The 13,529-nt window shown below is 43.1% G+C and overlaps 1 protein-coding gene across 2 annotated transcripts in view; it reads left to right on the forward strand.

Moving 5' to 3' along the window:
• Positions 1-13,529, forward strand: part of scube1 (signal peptide, CUB domain, EGF-like 1) — a 118,064-nt gene that overhangs the window by 26,715 nt on the left and 77,820 nt on the right. For both annotated transcript variants that reach the window (XM_076875747.1, XM_076875748.1), the window contains exon 4: positions 8,881-9,015. In XM_076875747.1, the coding sequence (XP_076731862.1) occupies positions 8,881-9,015 (135 nt within the window). The remainder of the gene's footprint in view (positions 1-8,880; positions 9,016-13,529) is intronic.

Here is a 13,529-nt window from a genome sequence, read left to right on the forward strand (position 1 = left end):
AAGGAAATGTTCTTCTGTTCGTTTAAGAAGCAAATATAGCGTTACTACACAAACACTGTTCAAACTAAAAGTCACATTTTCAAAATGCAGACCCATTTTCATGTGACGCTGTTCCACATCTTTAGCAAAGAGAATACAACTGAGACAGACAAACAGAAATATTCAGCGCGTCCCATCATTCACCAGGACTTTGATGTTTGGGCAATAATCCCAAACACCATGATATACAAATGACCCCAAAGGTGTGTAATGACAGTATTTGTCTCCCTGCCAGATGCGTACAAAGTGAAAATAAATTAGGAAACTACTGCGGCACCCTGAAGTGGCTCAGTGGGGGACGTGATCGATGGTAAAGGTTTGTTGTTTTTAAATGGAGAAACCAAAGAAACCAGTCACGCCCATGAAAATGTTTCTCTGAATTGGAACATTTTCGACCGTTGGGGTTAAATGTATGGACGAGAGGCAAGACCTTCAGAAATGTGAAGGTTGCAGTGAAGTTAGCTTTTTTTAATGCAGTGTTATGTCCTTTGTGGTGATGTCACCATTGCTACACAGAATATAAAAATGTCAAATGGATTTCCTAATCTACAGTTCGTGTGCCTTTCCAACGATCTGTCATTTGTAATGCGATTACAGTAAATTAAGTGTATAACTTACTATAAAATTGTTCTTAGATCTTTTATGTCTTAATTGTTTCTATAAATGGTTTGCTCATTAAAAAACAATTTAACAACAAATGGTATCTACTGTGGTCTGGCACTGGTATATTTATAGAATTAGACGCGTCTTCAGCAATTAAACATGAAACAGAAAATAATTTACTAAATTTGCAAGATGGAATGATGTTGTTTTGGGCTGCTGCCATTTATTTTACCCACCTGGTGGTTTTGCCATTTCTGTATGACCTCTGTTGAACTTTTTTATTCCCTAAAGTTCAGCTGAAAACAAGGAATTCAAACGAGACAAATCCAGTCAGTTTGTGGGCAAAGGTGTTGGGATTACTCACATGTTTAGTAGTAGCCCTGTGATGTGTGGCTTACTCTGATCCCAGATGTTTTTGCAAATGTGGGACAATATCTCATTTTGGAATGCGGTCCTTGAATTTTCCATTTGAAAACTCATAAAGCCAAAAGGGAACAGCATTGTTTGGCCACCAAAGATCCAGAAGATTAGCTTATACTTCAGATATGATGTGTGTTACATAGAATCCATCTACATTAAGCCCACTTTGAGAAGATATATGACACTGCAGTTTACGTTCCTGTGTATTGACTCATGGAGACTCTCTGATGCTTCGTGTTTACTGTCGTCGCTAGCTAAAGAGATAAATAGTGCCCTGCGATGCATGGTAACCCTATAAACAGAACTTTCGGAGAGTGACGTGTTGGCCTAACATCAAACCGCAGTTAAAGCCGAGCTCCAGTCTTGTTCTTCGTGCTGCCCATCAACCAGAACGGCAGTATTTGTTATAATGTCTCACTCTCCAGTGTCTCATTCAGCACATTTACTGTATAGAAAATGTGTTGCACACTCGTTTTGTATATGAACACTATTGATTCATAGACAGATAGTGTCTTGGCTCTCATATTACAAGTTGTCATAACATCGTATGTCAGTGCTGTGGCTTGAATCAGCTGTGATAAGTGCAAAGATGTTGTACATTAAAGTCATATGTCTTCCATGACTGGTGAAAGAGTCGCTAACAGGCACTGCTCTGCTTTCTGACTCATTAATCATAGCTTGGCGAATAATGTCGATTGCTGCGACACATATGTCTTCAGGTCCGATCAGCTTCGGGTTCAGGTTGTGTGGTTTCGCAGCAGGAGAGGTTGCCGATGATCAAAGCTGACGGGGAAGTGGTAAGTTGACTGCGGTGTTTGGTCACCATCACAGGGCAACAGAATAATATGAAAACAACATTTTTATCCAGCTTGTTTGTTTCAAAGTTCACTCTCAATTTATTTCTCATTTTTCTCACACTCTCTGGGCCTGCCTGTGGAAAACAATAACGACTCGTGGTTTTTAACAGACCCAAAGAATGACATTCAGAAACCTCAGAAACTTGTGGTGTTTTGAAGAAGCCTGGGATGACAAACTGCACTTTGAAAAAGTGAGCCAAGAAAAAAGAAAAAGGGCAACAGACGTGTGCGAGTCTGCAGGAAGTCTTCCAGATGCACCGTGTCAACGAGTCGAGCTCTAATTGATTTAAGATTGCTTAATTTTGTTCTGATTAAAGAGTGATCCTGTTCAGCTCCTTTCTTCTTTTGACTTTATTTATTTGGCTTTGGCTTAGACGCAGCTGGCCTCAATGTGTCGATGGTTCGGTGCCCTCTGTGAATGTCTGGCGCTCTCGCTTCAGTTTATTTTTGTTCCGACAAGTTCTTTTTATTTCATGTGGAGATCTGAGAGGTGACTGCACAGTGGGGCAGTCATCAGAGACAGTGTGTCACAGAGCAGTCCAACATGTAAAAGACAAGGTCTGCATGGGGAAACACAAACTTGCATGCAACTTCCAATGTATGGAAGAGATGCTGTTGGTGGAATATCTGCACCAACAGATAAGACACAGAAATGCACCACAGTAAAAAAGTACTTGTACATAGTCATTTATAAGGCTGGGTTGTGAAAGTCTTTCTGGGCATCTTCCAAAGTTTAACAGTGCACATATTGCCCAGCAAAAGAGAATAAACAGACTTTGGAAGATACCTCATTGGTGAGATGAACCCATTCTCTTGCGCTTATCCTTGTCAGAGTCGCAGGGGAGCTGAAGCCTATCCCAGTGACCTGGGAACTGTCATGTTCCAGCTGTGTGCAGGCAGGGATTGGACCCAAACACAAACTCACTGAGACACGAGGAATAAACTCAAAAGCACTGCTCTGTTGCAGGAGAACGGGGAAAACAGAACTAAACCAAGCTGGGAAATGACTAACTGAACCGCGAGGAAACACAGGGAAACAGCCATGAGGGGCGACGCGACACGGAACAGAGGGAGACTCTGACATAAATACACAGGAGGTAATGAGGGAAGTGGAAGCACACAGGGAACACAGCTGAGAACAATTACACTTGACAGGACGGGGAGGACACGAAACTAGAAACGCTGACACCAAGATGTGGACTTTAAACGTAACACAGGAAGTACACAGACAGCCTGGAGAGAGAGAGGGAGAGAACATGAAGAAATACACGAAGGGGAGAGGAAAACACGGAACACAAGGAGTGGGAGCAAAGCACAATAACTCACATAGGCAACAACACAGGGGGAACATACAGGCAGAGAAGATTAAACACAGAACAGAAGGCACAGAGAAACATGAGGGGCAGGGGATCAAAACCTAGGAACCGTAGAATAAATCACAAATGAACCTGACATAATCCAAAGATCACAAAGAACTGAAAACGCTGGGTCAGGAGCAGTGTTGGTCAAGTTACCTGAAAAAAGTAATCAGATTACTTTTTTGCACAGTGATTCTTGTAGAGTTGATGTGGATGGCATGCCTGGGATTATTGTCATGTTTTTTGGCCCAGTTTTAGCTGGCTTCACATTAAGAATACTTTGGTATACAGAGGTTTCAGTAACGGGATTGTGCCGCTGTCCCGTTCTTCAAATCAAGGCAAAATCATCCTCATTGTGCTCGACTGTTGGTTTGAGGTGTTTTGGTTAATATGTGGTTTGCTTTTGCCTGACTGATATAGGAAGACTGATGCCAATAAATTCAAACTTTAAAAGCCAATATTCTAAATCAGAATACTGATTGATTTAGATATGCAAAACATGAACAAATTTCTCTAACGGTTATTATGTGTAGTTATTTATTTACTTGTTTACGCTTTGCCTGACTGTTCAGATGAGCAGGTTGTTACGTTTGTAGCATTCCACACGCGTTACCAAGAAGGAAGCTGCAGAGTGCCCTCTAGTGGACAAATAATGCAACTTAGGATGTTACAAGTTGAACGGTATTTCTCGCAATCTCTTCTTTACATTTTAAGACGTACATTATTAGCAGTTACATATATTGATGCTGATAGATGGCAAATAGATAATTTTAGGATCCACTATGTACCCACTGGTTTTTATATTTTTAATGCTGTCTGAATGAGAGTGTACTTTCTTTTCCCCATGACTGTATCGCAACTATGAATTACAAGCTTTACCCCCCTTACCTTTCCGTGCCTTTTTCCATTTTGTTTTTCACCCCACTTGCCTTGCTTTAAGCCTTGCCTTAATTACCTTGAGGAAGCTGGTGTGATTTCGCACCATATAAATAAAATTGAATTGAATTGCCTCCCTCAGCCTCTCAGTTGATGTGAGAAGCACATTGTCACTGTGTCCAAACAAACTTTTACACGAGTTTACAAAGCGCAATCAAACAAAACAGACGAGTGCATTTTGGAACTGGCCTTTGTTCATGCAGAAATGTTGGCAGAGATCACTTAGACTTGGACACAGCTTCAGTTCTTCTTTCTCTGTCCTCACTCCCTCCCCCTCTCCAGCCTGGAAACTAAATGAACCAGTGATATTATGACAAGCATTAAACCATGAGATTTGCTTGAAATAGTGTTAGGAAGTGCAATAAAAACAAAGCTGAGGGTTCAGCGAGGACAACGTGACTTCTGTGCTATTCTTAAACCACTTTATTTACGCATTTACTGGAAGCTCATGCATTTATAAGGCCAGGACACAATGCTTGTCTAGACTCCCATTCATGCGCCATCTACAGTAGCCTACATTTGGTAAAAATGCAGTGCAGTTAAGGTCAGTAGAATAAAAGTCTGAAGTCTAGTCGAGTCTATGGAGTTTCATTTTTCACAGTTTAAGCTTTGTGATTGCATCTTGTGGTTTAGCACGCTCAGAGAGAGGGATGTGCACCTGCCAAACTAGTCAAAACCACCTTGTGGTAGTCTCTTGCTACAGCAGGAGTCCATGAGGACATTTGATGATGTTAGTGATATGATATCACTGACATCATATGATGTCATGCACACACAAACTAAACACAAAATAACCGCTCGAGTACTATGTACTTTCTGTCTGATATTTAAACACCAATGGATACATCAGAGAGCAACACGAGGTCAGGATCTTGCATGCAGACCGGAGAAGCTAGGCACCGAACCACCACCTTTCCGATTAGTCACTGACTTACTCTACAGCCACCCCAATAATACATCTTTAGAATGACCTAATTGTGTTGTTTATGTCATTCAAGCAGTTACTACAAAGACAGAGTTCCAGTTTGCAAATGCTTTTTCGAAGCTGGAAACTATATAAATGATTTCCCACCAACACAGCGGCCCATATATTACACATATGTACTCTTTTTTATGGCCTCCCTTTAAATGAACATAATATAGGGCTCTGTAACTAGAGGAGTGTCATGTCTGGTGCATTTCTTGTTCTTGTTTTTCTGTATTCCCTGAAGAGCCTCTCTCTTTAACACCATGTGGGGGGCGACCTTAGTAAACAGTGCAAGAGACAAGAGGAAAGACCTACCTGTACCTAAGAGGAAAAACCTCTTAGCAAAATCACAGTTTCAGATGCTAGCAGACAGGCTGGTCACACTATGCTCAGAGTTTTACATTTGATACTGAACAGAAGTATATCGTTTGTGCAGAGCAGCGGGTCTCATGCTAATATACAGGAACTCACAAAGACATCCGTTCATTCAGTGGAAGGTATATGTGAAGGTCCTATGGACCTGTCTCTTGATAGTTATTGTCTGAACTCTCTTATCTGACATTAGAAATTAAGGTGCTGTGTTCATTTTACTAAAGCTGAAAGGTTCTTCTAAGTGTAAATAATTACCAGCTTTCCTTTTCGTTATGACAGACTTTCCAAAGTGTTCCTTTCTGAATTGGAGTAAATATGGCTGTTTTAAAGGTGCTGTGGCGGTTAGTACTGTTTCATCATAGCAAGAAGATCCTTGGTTCAGCTCCTGCCTGGGGCTTTTTGTGTGTGTGGAGCTTCCATGTCATGGTACTCTGGCTTTCTCCCAGAGTCCAAAGATATGGATGGGTCCGGTTAATTGGTGAGTGAAAGATAGGCAGCTTGTCCTGGGTGTACCCTGTCTCTTGCCCTTTACCAAGCAGAAGGATATGGGTGGATGGCTTATTTGCTTTGAGATGAGGTTAGCTGGTGTGCTTTGCTTGCCATTTATGTAAGCTAGGTAGAACATTATAAACTTAAATGTATTAACTCTCATCAGAGGCAAGTCTTGTTTTATTAAGCAGGACAATGCCAAACTACATTCTGCAAATATGTATATATATACATATATATATATATATATATATGTATATATAAAAACACCCAGCACGCCCCTGCGGGCGGTCTATCCTTCAAGCTCGGGTCCTCTACCAGAGGCCTGGGAGCTTGAGGGTCCTGCGCAGTATTTTAGCTGTTCCCAGGACTGCGCTCTTCTGGACAGAGATCTCCGATGTTATTCCCGGGATCTGCTGGAGCCACTCGCCTAGCTTGGGAGTCACCGCACCTAGTGCTCCGATTACCAAGGGGACCACCGTTACCTTCACCCTCCACATCCTCTCGAGCTCTTCTCTGAGCCCTTGGTATTTCTCCAGCTTCTCATGTTCCTTCTTCCTGATATTGCTGTCATTTGGAACCGCTACATCGATCACTACGGCCATCTTCTTCTGTTTGTCTACCACCACTATGTCCGGTTGGTTAGCCACCACCATTTTGTCCGTCTGTATCTGGAAGTCCCACAGGATCTTAGCTCGGTCATTCTCCACCACCCTTGGGGGCGTCTCCCATTTTGACCTCGGGACTTCCAGGTTATACTCGGCACAGATGTTCCTGTACACTATGCCGGCCACTTGGTTATGGCGTTCCATGTATGCCTTGCCTGCTAGCATCTTGCACCCTGCTGTTATGTGCTGGATTGTCTCTGGGGCATCTTTACACAGCCTGCACCTGGGGTCTTGCCTGGTGTGATAGACCCCAGCCTCTATGGATCTTGTGCTCAGAGCTTGTTCTTGTGCTGCCATGATTAGTGCCTCTGTGCTGTCTTTCAGTCCAGCTTTGTCCAGCCACTGGTAGGATTTCTGGATATCAGCCACCTCCTCTATCTGCCGGTGGTACATACCGTGCAGGGTATATATATATATATATATATATATATATATATATATATATATATATATATATATATATATATATATACCGTGCCCCTGGCAGCACAAGAACAAGCTCTGAGTACAAGATCCATAGAGGCTGGGGTCTATCACACCAGGCAAGACCCCAGGTGCAGGCTGTGTAAAGATGCCCCAGAGACAATCCAGCACATAACAGCAGGGTGCAAGATGCTAGCAGGCAAGGCATACATGGAACGCCATAACCAAGTGGCCGGCATAGTGTACAGGAACATCTGTGCCGAGTATAACCTGGAAGTCCCGAGGTCAAAATGGGACATGGGGCAAGGGTGGTGGAGAATGACCGAGCTAAGATCCTGTGGGACTTCCAGATACAGACGGACAAAATGGTGGTGGCTAACCAACCGGACATAGTGGTGGTAGACAAACAGAAGAAGACGGCCGTAGTGATCGATGTAGCGGTTCCGAATGACAGCAATATCAGGAAGAAGGAACACGAGAAGCTGGAGAAATACCAAGGGCTCAGAGAAGAGCTGGAGAGGATGTGGAGGGTGAAGGTAACGGTGGTCCCCGTGGTAATCGGAGCACTAGGTGCGGTGACTCCCAAGATAGGCGAGTGGCTCCAGCAGATCCCGGGAATAACATCGGAGATCTCTGTCCAGAAGAGCGCAGTCCTGGGAACAGCTAAGATACTGCGCAGGACCCTCAAGCTCCCAGGCCTCTGGTAGAGGACCCGAGCTGGAAGGATAGACCGCCCGCAGGGGCGTGCTGGGTGTTTTTATATATACATATATATATATATATATATATATGTATATTTAAAGCAAGGTTCACTAATAACAGTCTAATTTAGCTTACCTAAAGTCCAGACCTGTCAACCACTGAAAATATTTGACAAATTATAATTAGTGCTGTCAGCGTTAATCTCGTTAAAATGACGTTAACGCCATAACCGCATTAACAGCTTCAACGCATTAGCGCAGTTAGCTCATTAACGCGTTAGCGCCGTGCAGCCCCGCGCACGGGGCAACAGCACTGCCACTGACAGCACTAATTATAACAGAAAGAAAAGCTCCATGTTTGATCCCCTCAGTCTCCCAGCACGTATGACATCGCCTCTCGTCTGTCTGTCCTTCCTTCTGCCTGTGTTTGTGTAACCTGTCTGCACTGTCTGTTACGTCAACTTCACCACCTCAGACTAAACACAATGCAAAGTCTCTTTTTCTCTCTCTCTCTCACACACACACACACACACACAGGGGTGGCCCTGTTTGATCCCTCTTAAAGTCAGTCAAGGGTGTTACATGTTTCCAGTTCACTTCAGGCCCATCAACATGCCCCATTGGAAATTTACTGGCCTTTCAGCAGCACAGTCGGGCCCTATAAACACACTCGTGCACCACCAGTGTGCACTAACACACACATAGACGCAACGACACAATGCAGACACTCACACCAACACACCCCTGTCACCCCCTTTTACAGTGCCTGAAGTTTGGTTCGGCCGCCCGCTGTGCCAGGGTCGGCCCCTTAGGACAGCGTGCCTGCCCTTTCTCCCAGTCTGTGTGTGCACGTGTGCGTGTGGCCCTCGCATTCCTGACTCTGGTGTCATCCGTCTCATCAGACATTTCCCGGCACATAAACTCTCACTGACACAAGTTTATTTATGAAGTCTAATGGGCTGTTATTCCAGCACGCTGTCGTGGCCGACTTTATCTTGCTCACTTCCCTTTATGTCTCTCTCTCTCTGTATCTCTCCATCCAAACAGATGTGGATGAGTGTCTGGACAACAACGGTGGATGCCAGCAAGTGTGTGTTAACACCATGGGGAGCTATGAGTGTATGTGCACAGAGGGCTTCTTCCTCAGTGACAACCAGCATACCTGCATCCACCGCTCTGACGGTAAGACATCAGTGGAGAAAGAGTGCAGTCCACAGTGAACTCTCACCGTGGACCGCACACAAAACACTTTTTTGTTGCTGTGAGGCAACAAGTCTAATTCATATGATGGTTCATTGGTTTTGAATCTTGACTTTTGAAGCACATGGCTCAACTAGCAACATCAAATTATTTGTTCTAAGACAATAACTGTAACTGACCAGTGATGTCGTAGATTTGCAGTTTGAGCAACACTAAACATGATAGTGCTCGTGATAGTGCTAATATAAATGTGAATATGTGGAATAAAATTCATTGTAAAATTCCAGAATTTACATTTTCTATCACAGATAATTATGATGATGACCTTTTTTCCAATGTCATGAGCACCAAACCAAGTCTTGATAAGGAGGATAAAAATAGCTCATAATCATGATGTGAAGCTTTTCCCAGTCAGTCCAGATGGGAATATAATTTTGAGGTGTCAAAATCCAATGCAAAACTTTATGGATCTGGAAAAAGAATTGCCACATAGGCATGAAGATGTAGGCAGGCTATTGGACAAACTGTGGCAAACAAGCTCTGTGTTTAATTATTCCTCCAATTCAATTCAATTCAATTCAGTTCAGTTTTATTTATACAGCGCCAAATCACAACAACAGTCGCCTCAAGGCGCTTTATATTGTAAGGTAGACCCTACAATAATACATGCAGAGAAAAACCCAACAATCATATGACCCCCTATGAGCAAGCACTTGGTGACAGTGGGAAGGAAAAACTCCCTTTTAACAGGAAGAAACCTCCGGCAGAACCAGGCTCAGGGAGGGGCGGGGCCATCTGCTGTGATTGGTTGGGGTGAGAGAAGGAAGACAGGATAAAGACATGCTGTGGAAGAGAGACAGAGGTTAATAACAGATATGATTCAATGCAGAGAGGTCTGTTAATACATAGTGAGTGAGAAAGGTGACTGGAAAGGAAAAACTCAATGCATCATGGGAATCCCCCGGCAGCCTACGTCTATTGCAGCATAACTAAGGGAGGATTCAGGGTCACCCGATGCAGCCCTAACTATATGCTTTTGCAAAAAGGAAAGTTTGAAGCCTGATCTTAATCCAAACTGGAAGCTTCTTCTACAGAGGAGGGGCCTGAAAACTGATTCCATTCCATAAAATTATTTCTCTTGACTGTTTTCATCACTCAGTTTTGTGTTTCAGCCGAGGATTTTGACTACAACCTAGGACGGTAGACAGAACATTTTGAATTCAGTAAGACAGTCACAGAACCCCACAGCCACCCTAGCCTTTGTTGATGAAGAAAACACAACCACTGAATACACTGAATACAAATACAACCACAACAATGTATGCCACCTTGCAGGAGATCTAGATGCTGAGAATAAAGAAACCCATCTGCACATCATAAAACCTATTGTTCAGGCATTTACACACCAGATGTGTAACATCTGTGTGCATTAAAAATATTTTGAGTCAACTAAATAGCGTCACCTGAGCAGCCGTCGACACTGACCATGTAGTCTGATCATTTTTTCTGATCCTAATCAACAGATCTGAGCAAGTGCACACATGACTCAACGTGCACACCAGTACTGAATATACAAATTGTAGAATAATACAATTTTACCTGAGACAAGTAGCTAGATGCTGCTCTGTGTCTGAAGTGATTTCACTGCCTCCTCAGAGGCAAAACTCGGTAGCTAAAAAGCTGCAACAGCCCCAGTATGATCCTAAGATATGTAAGAAAGTGGCCATGATACAGCTTCAATTCCTGAAGCAAACCTTGAAATTCTCCCTGTTGCTTCCTTCTTGTGAGTTTTGGATGAACTGATTCCTTCTCGTTTGGAAACATCAGTACCAGCTCATCATGGCTTCATATTGACTTCATTTTCTTCACAGTGCTTTCTTTGAGGAGATAATTTTCACAAAAACATGTTCGGTTTGTACATGACAAGTTCATATCTTGAAAATTATGAATTTCGTGTCGCTTTCACAACATGATTAGGTTGTAACGGCCTTTGCTCTACACTGCTGTAAAACGTATTTGCTCTTTACCTGGTTACTTTTTTTGCTTATTTGTCACACTTACATGTTTCAGATCATTAAGAAATTGTAAATATTAGACAAAGATAACCAAAGGAGACAACTTTCAGTTTTTAAATAATTCTTTTATTTAAGGGAAAAATCCATCCAAGCTTACCTGGCCCTGTGTGAAAAAGTATTTGCCCCCTAAACCTAATAACTGCTTTACCACCCTTAGCAGCATCTTTAGCAATATCTTGCATTCAGTCTTTCACAGCGCTGTGGAGAAAGTTTGCCCCGTTCTTCTTTTCAGAAGTATTTTAATTCAGCCACACTGGAGGGTATTCATGTATAAGCAGAGTGTAAAATTGATTGGATTGCAGTTTTAAACAGGACCATACTCCTCCCGATCAACTACGGATGCTCCCGGTGCCAGACATCCACAATCCATCAAACACTGTGTGCAGGCTGCCGTCGAATACAAGCTGGCGGGAGGTACGCAGTTGGTTGGAGAGCGCAGTGGACTGGAAGAAACACGGTTTAACTGCGACATGTGAAAAGTTCAGTGTATCCTGGAGCAATTTTAGTTTTACAGCGGAGAGTCCTAGAAAGAGATTTCAGGAGAACCACCCTTCTCTCACCTTGGGAGTAGCAGGGAGGCCAGCGAGACGTCCTTTCTGTTCATTTGTGTGGAGAAGGCGGGCTCTTGTCTGTGCCCACAAACATGCGAGGCTTGTAACCTAGGGGCACTTTGAATGGAGAGAGACCTGTTGCAGATGAGGTAAGTGACTTATGCGCACATTCAATCCATCCGTCCATTACTTGAGCCAACACAGCGGAGGTCTGCCTTCCACTCTTGGTTTAATCTTTCTGTTTGTCCGCAAATCCGGAACTCAGGTTGGCTCCGAGAGGTGAATGGAAAACCTTCCATAACTGGGATATGAAGCGGGTTGTCGGTCTGACACAATCTCCAAAGGAATGCCATTGAGCCTGAAAACATGTTCAAGATGGAGATTAAACGTTTCAGTGGCAGGAGTTTGATAATTTAGAGAAGGAACTATGAAATGTCCTGATTTAGAGAATCTATGGAAGAAGGCCTGTGACAAGGATCCAGCTTAAACTCCCAGGATTATCTTCCCCACTGTGTGTGAGCATGCAAGAACGCTCTCTGGCTTAAGATCATCTCTATCAAGTGAAAACTCATGGGAAGGGGCATCAGGCTTTATATTCCTTGACCCTGGATGATAAGAAACGGAGCAGCTGAACAACCAAAGAGCAGAGACCAACATGCCTGAATTCTGCCTTTGGTGTTCTGCACATAAGTCAAGTTCCTATGGTTAGTCCATATTACAAAATGTTGCTCGACCCCCTCTAAGTCCTCTGAAAACACAACTTAGAAAAGTTACTGAGGGTGTGTGAAACACATAGAGACGGATCTCAGTTAACTGCTGCAGCATGCTGAATACAAAGATGTTCAGAAAGTGTCCGAGGACATCAGTTACTAGGACATGAAACATGGTGGGGGAGTGTTTCGTTAGTCCAACAAGCACCACCAGGTATTCAAAGTAGTCCAGTGGTGTGTTGAATTCCACTTGTCCCCTTCTGACTAAATGGTACTGAGGTCAACTTTGTAAAGATGGAGGGGCTTGAAAGCAGAACTGTTTCCTGGCAGTGGGTATTTCTTTTCTTTCTTTCTTTCTTTCTTTTTTTTTACAGTGATCTAAGGAAGTCCATAAATGGCCTGAGAGTCCTATCCTTTTTGTCCACAAAGAACAACCCTACGCCCACTAGAGATGAGGTGGGCCTGAATATACTTCTCATGAATATACTTCTCAATTGTCTCTCTTTGCAAAGTCAGCTGGGCAGATCCTAACAGAAGGAAAGGGGCAAATACTTTTTCACTGAAAATCACAGAATGAAAATGGCAGTTTTGCTATTGGAATGATGGTATAGCCAATGATAGTGATGCTCAAATGGGAAACATGAAATGTTCCTGGAAAACATTTTATCTTTAGATTGTGATGCTTAATGTGAGTTAATACAATTCAATATAAGGCCTCAAGGGCTTTATAGTTTAAGGTAGAGACCCTAATAAACCCAATGAGCAGATGATCTCATATGAGCAAACACAAGACGATAACCTCTGGCAGAACTGGGCTCATGGAGGGAGAGCCACTGCCCTTCCTGACAGACATGCTGTGGAAGAGAGCCAGAAATCAGTAATAACTAATGAAATGCAAAGTGGAATATAAATATCCAGGTAAGGAAATCCCCAAAAGTTGATTCTCTTTATCTGGACGTAGCGTTTTCAGTGGGAGAAACGTTTCGTCATTCATCCAACTGACTTCTTCATTCTCAGCTGACTGCAGGTTTAATCAACCTTTGTAAACAATGCATTTGCACAATGACTGAAACTAGCAGCAGAACAGTGGCCTGTAGGTCTGTTTCTTGATCCCTGAAGACGTCATGTAGATGAGTGATGAAACGTTTCTCCCCAAGTCC

Source organism: Maylandia zebra, linkage group LG17 (genome assembly GCF_041146795.1).
Source record: "Maylandia zebra isolate NMK-2024a linkage group LG17, Mzebra_GT3a, whole genome shotgun sequence".
NCBI lineage: Eukaryota > Metazoa > Chordata > Actinopteri > Cichliformes > Cichlidae > Maylandia > Maylandia zebra.